General features: G+C 34.7%; 1 protein-coding gene across 1 annotated transcript in view; it reads right to left on the bottom strand.

Annotated features, from left to right (window-relative positions):
- LOC106465113 (probable D-lactate dehydrogenase, mitochondrial) overlaps positions 1-3460 on the bottom strand; it is a 26946-nt gene that overhangs the window by 11204 nt on the left and 12282 nt on the right. Inside the window, 1 exon segment of the mRNA XM_013925310.2 lies at positions 1053-1181. Coding sequence (XP_013780764.1) covers positions 1053-1181 — 129 coding nt within the window.

Raw genomic sequence — 3460 nt, 5'->3', positions numbered from 1 at the left:
AGATTATTTTTTCACTTTTTGGTAGCCTATATTTATATATTAATTAAATAAAAGTTCCTTTATGATCCATTATTATATTTGTGTACAAAATACAATTAGTAAATAAATGTTGCACATCTGGATTTATAGGTGACACGTATAATTTCAACGAAATTACAATAAAGAATAAGTGCTTTTCTAGAGTGTTTGTGATACATAGTTCAGAATAAATTTAATAGAGGTCAGGACAAACAGGATTTCCAACTCCATCTAGCGAGCACTAGCTGTCACAATAACATGAGAACAAATTCAGCCAAATAATTAAAAATATAAAAAAAGACATGGTTTGCCCAAATGAACTCAGAGAAGTAATTTTTGAAAAATGATGGCACCTGAGTTATCATGAAATTAACATCAGTGAGTTCAGTTTGTTTTACTTTAGATGGTTTTTCCTGTTTAAAGACAAACAATGAATTATCTACCCAATATAGCAGTAGTTTCTGGCTCATGATACAAATATTTCTTGGGAGGTGTGTAGAGACCTTTCAAGGGTACACAAAAACCTTTGAAAAATATTGAAGGAAAATAAATCCTCAGAATTGGAGGGTAGTCTTGTTGTATTACTAACATATTCCACTAGACAGCATTGACTCACCTTTAAATTATTTATTTCCTTTTCCTTTTTATTAATACAAACTATTCAAGTTCTTCTTAAAATTATATACCTCAGGGGTATACTACGGGTTCAAAGGTCTGGGGGTGTGCAGTATAAAGAGGTTGGGAAACACTGTAATATAACATCATTCACAACAAGGACAAATTATATGATACGCAACTCATAAGTGTCGAGGAATAGAAAATCTGTTTATGGACTGTGAAAATAGCTGTTGAAACAAATTTGTTTGAACCAAAAAATGTGCTGAAACACAAAATGTTGGAGATTTTAAAGTGAATCCTGTAAAAGCCAGTAAATGATAAAATGAGATCAAAAAAGAAACTTTAGGAAAACGACCAATATGGATTAAATCACAGGTTTCAGTAGGGGAAACAACTAAGTTTACAGGCTAACTTACCAACAAGTTGTGCCTGAGCTTCAACTTCAGAAGGAGACCCGTGAAATTCCAGAAACAACGTAGGTAGTTCCTTGTAGTTCAGCTTATTATAAGAGTTGCAGGCAAACATAGAAACTTCATCCATCAACTCTGCAACGCAAAAACTGAAGTCAGATTGTTTTACGTAAACTGCTATCTTTCAACTATGAAAATCATTATAATGTATAATTGTTGAAATAAAACTGCACCAGTGAATATGGTTTAAAATTAACAAGCAATCTATTTTTGACACGTGGTGAGGTATCCCATCAGATCCAGAAATCCCAAAGCCTACATGTGAGGTATATGGTTGTATAGAGCATATACACTTGTACACTTTGCACCACACTGAATCGTCTTTGTTCTCTTGTACACTTTGCACCACACTAAATCGTCTTTATTCTCTTGTACACTTTGCACCATACTGAATAGCCTTTGTTCTCTTGTACACTTTGCACCAAACTGAATCGTCTTTGTTCTCTTGTACACTTTGCACCACACTGAATCGTCTTGTTCTCTTGTACACTTTGCACCACACTGAATCGTCTTGTTCTCTTGTACACTTTGCACCACACTGAATCGTCTTTGTTCTCTTGTACACTTTGCACCACACTGAATCGTCTTTGTTCTCTTGTACACTTTGCACCACACTGAATTGTCTTTGTTCTCTTGTACACTTTGTACCACACTGAATCGTCTTTGTTCTCTTGTACACTTTGCACCACACTGAATTGTCTTTGTTTTCTTCCTCATTTGAGAGAAAGTCATCAGATATATCAGTAAGTTTCCCACTCCTGTACAAGGTTCTTTTTAGGTGCTTGATAGTTTCTCCTTCTCGGCTGAAGTTTCCTTGACCTCTCTTACGGTTAACTTTTTGAGTAATTGGTTTGCCACTGTGATTGAGTCCACAACTGCTACACATGTAACACTTCAAACATTTTGCTACTGTACATTTTAGGATTAGCTTTGATTCTGACAAGAACAACTGCTCAGAGATTCTGGCTCATTGTCTCAGTAGTTACTCACAGACTTCACAACAGCTTAGGAATGGTGAGTTTTTCACAGATGTATACTACAACACCGCAACCACCTTGTAAATTAAGGTACAAAAACACCAACTCTTCTGACAAAAAAAAACAATAGTAACTTCTTTTGATGTTATCCAATCATAGATTGGCATACACCTCTGGATTCCTCATAAAATAATGCATATTCCTGTACATTTTCGGAAAACAAAGTGAAATGCTGGATACGGTTCCTATAAAGTGTGCTCTACCATTTCTGTTGTTGTTGAGTCAGTGACTGCTTGTTAAGTTTTTCTTCATATTTAGATACTTATTTCACGTTAAGGAAGGGATGATGGCAGTATTCTCATGTTAATGAAGTTATAGTATTGGTATTCTTATGTTAAGGAAGTTATAGTAGTGGTATTATCATGTTAAGGTAGTTATAGTAGTGTGGTATTCTCATGTTAAGGTAGATATAGTAGTGGTATTATCATGTTAAGGCAGTTATAGTATTGGTATTCTCATCTTAATAAACTTATATTAGTGGTATTCTTATGTTAAGGTAGATATAGCAGTGTGGTATTCTCATGTTAAGGTAGATACAGTAGTGGTATTCTTATGTTAAGGTAGATATATTAGTGGTATTATCATGTTAAGGTAGTTATAGTAGTGTGGTATTCTCATGTTAAGATAGATTTTGTAGTGTGGTATTCTCATGTTAAGGTAGATATAGTAGTGTGGTATTCTCATGTTAAGGTAGATATAGTAGTGTGGTATTCTCATGTTAAGGTAGATATAGTAAGGTGGTATTCTCATGTTAAGGTAGATATAGTAGTGTGGTATTCTCATGTTAAGGTAGATATAGTAGTGTGGTATTCTCATGTTGAGGAAGATATAGTAGTGTGGTATTCTCATGTTAAGGTAGATATAGTAGTGTAGTATTCTCATGTTAAGGTAGATATAGTAGTGTGGTATTCTCATGTTAAGAATGATAATCGAGGTGTTCAAAAACTTGGAATTTTAGACTGGATATTGCTTGAAACTTGGTTAGAGCTACACAATGGGCTATCTGTGCTTTGCCCAGCACGGTATCGAAACCTGGTTTCTAGCATTGTAAGTCTGCAGACATACCGTTGCGCCACCGAGTGGCAGTTAAAGCTAATAAATACTGCGAGTTATAATTAACCAGAGTTTGGCAATGTTGTATTATTAAGTACTTTTGGGGAAATTAAAAAAATTATAAATCTCCTGGGCCAGCTAATATTTCCTCAAGGGTTTTAAATGAGGTTAGGGATTGGATATGTAAGCCCCTTGCTATATTTTTTGTAAGTCCTTGAATAGTGAGCAGGTGCCTTAGAATTAGAAGTTGGCTAATATCACTCC

Source organism: Limulus polyphemus, unplaced genomic scaffold, assembly GCF_000517525.1.
Source record: "Limulus polyphemus unplaced genomic scaffold, Limulus_polyphemus-2.1.2 Scaffold1841, whole genome shotgun sequence".
NCBI lineage: Eukaryota > Metazoa > Arthropoda > Merostomata > Xiphosura > Limulidae > Limulus > Limulus polyphemus.
This window is presented reverse-complemented; position numbering and strand designations above follow the sequence as displayed.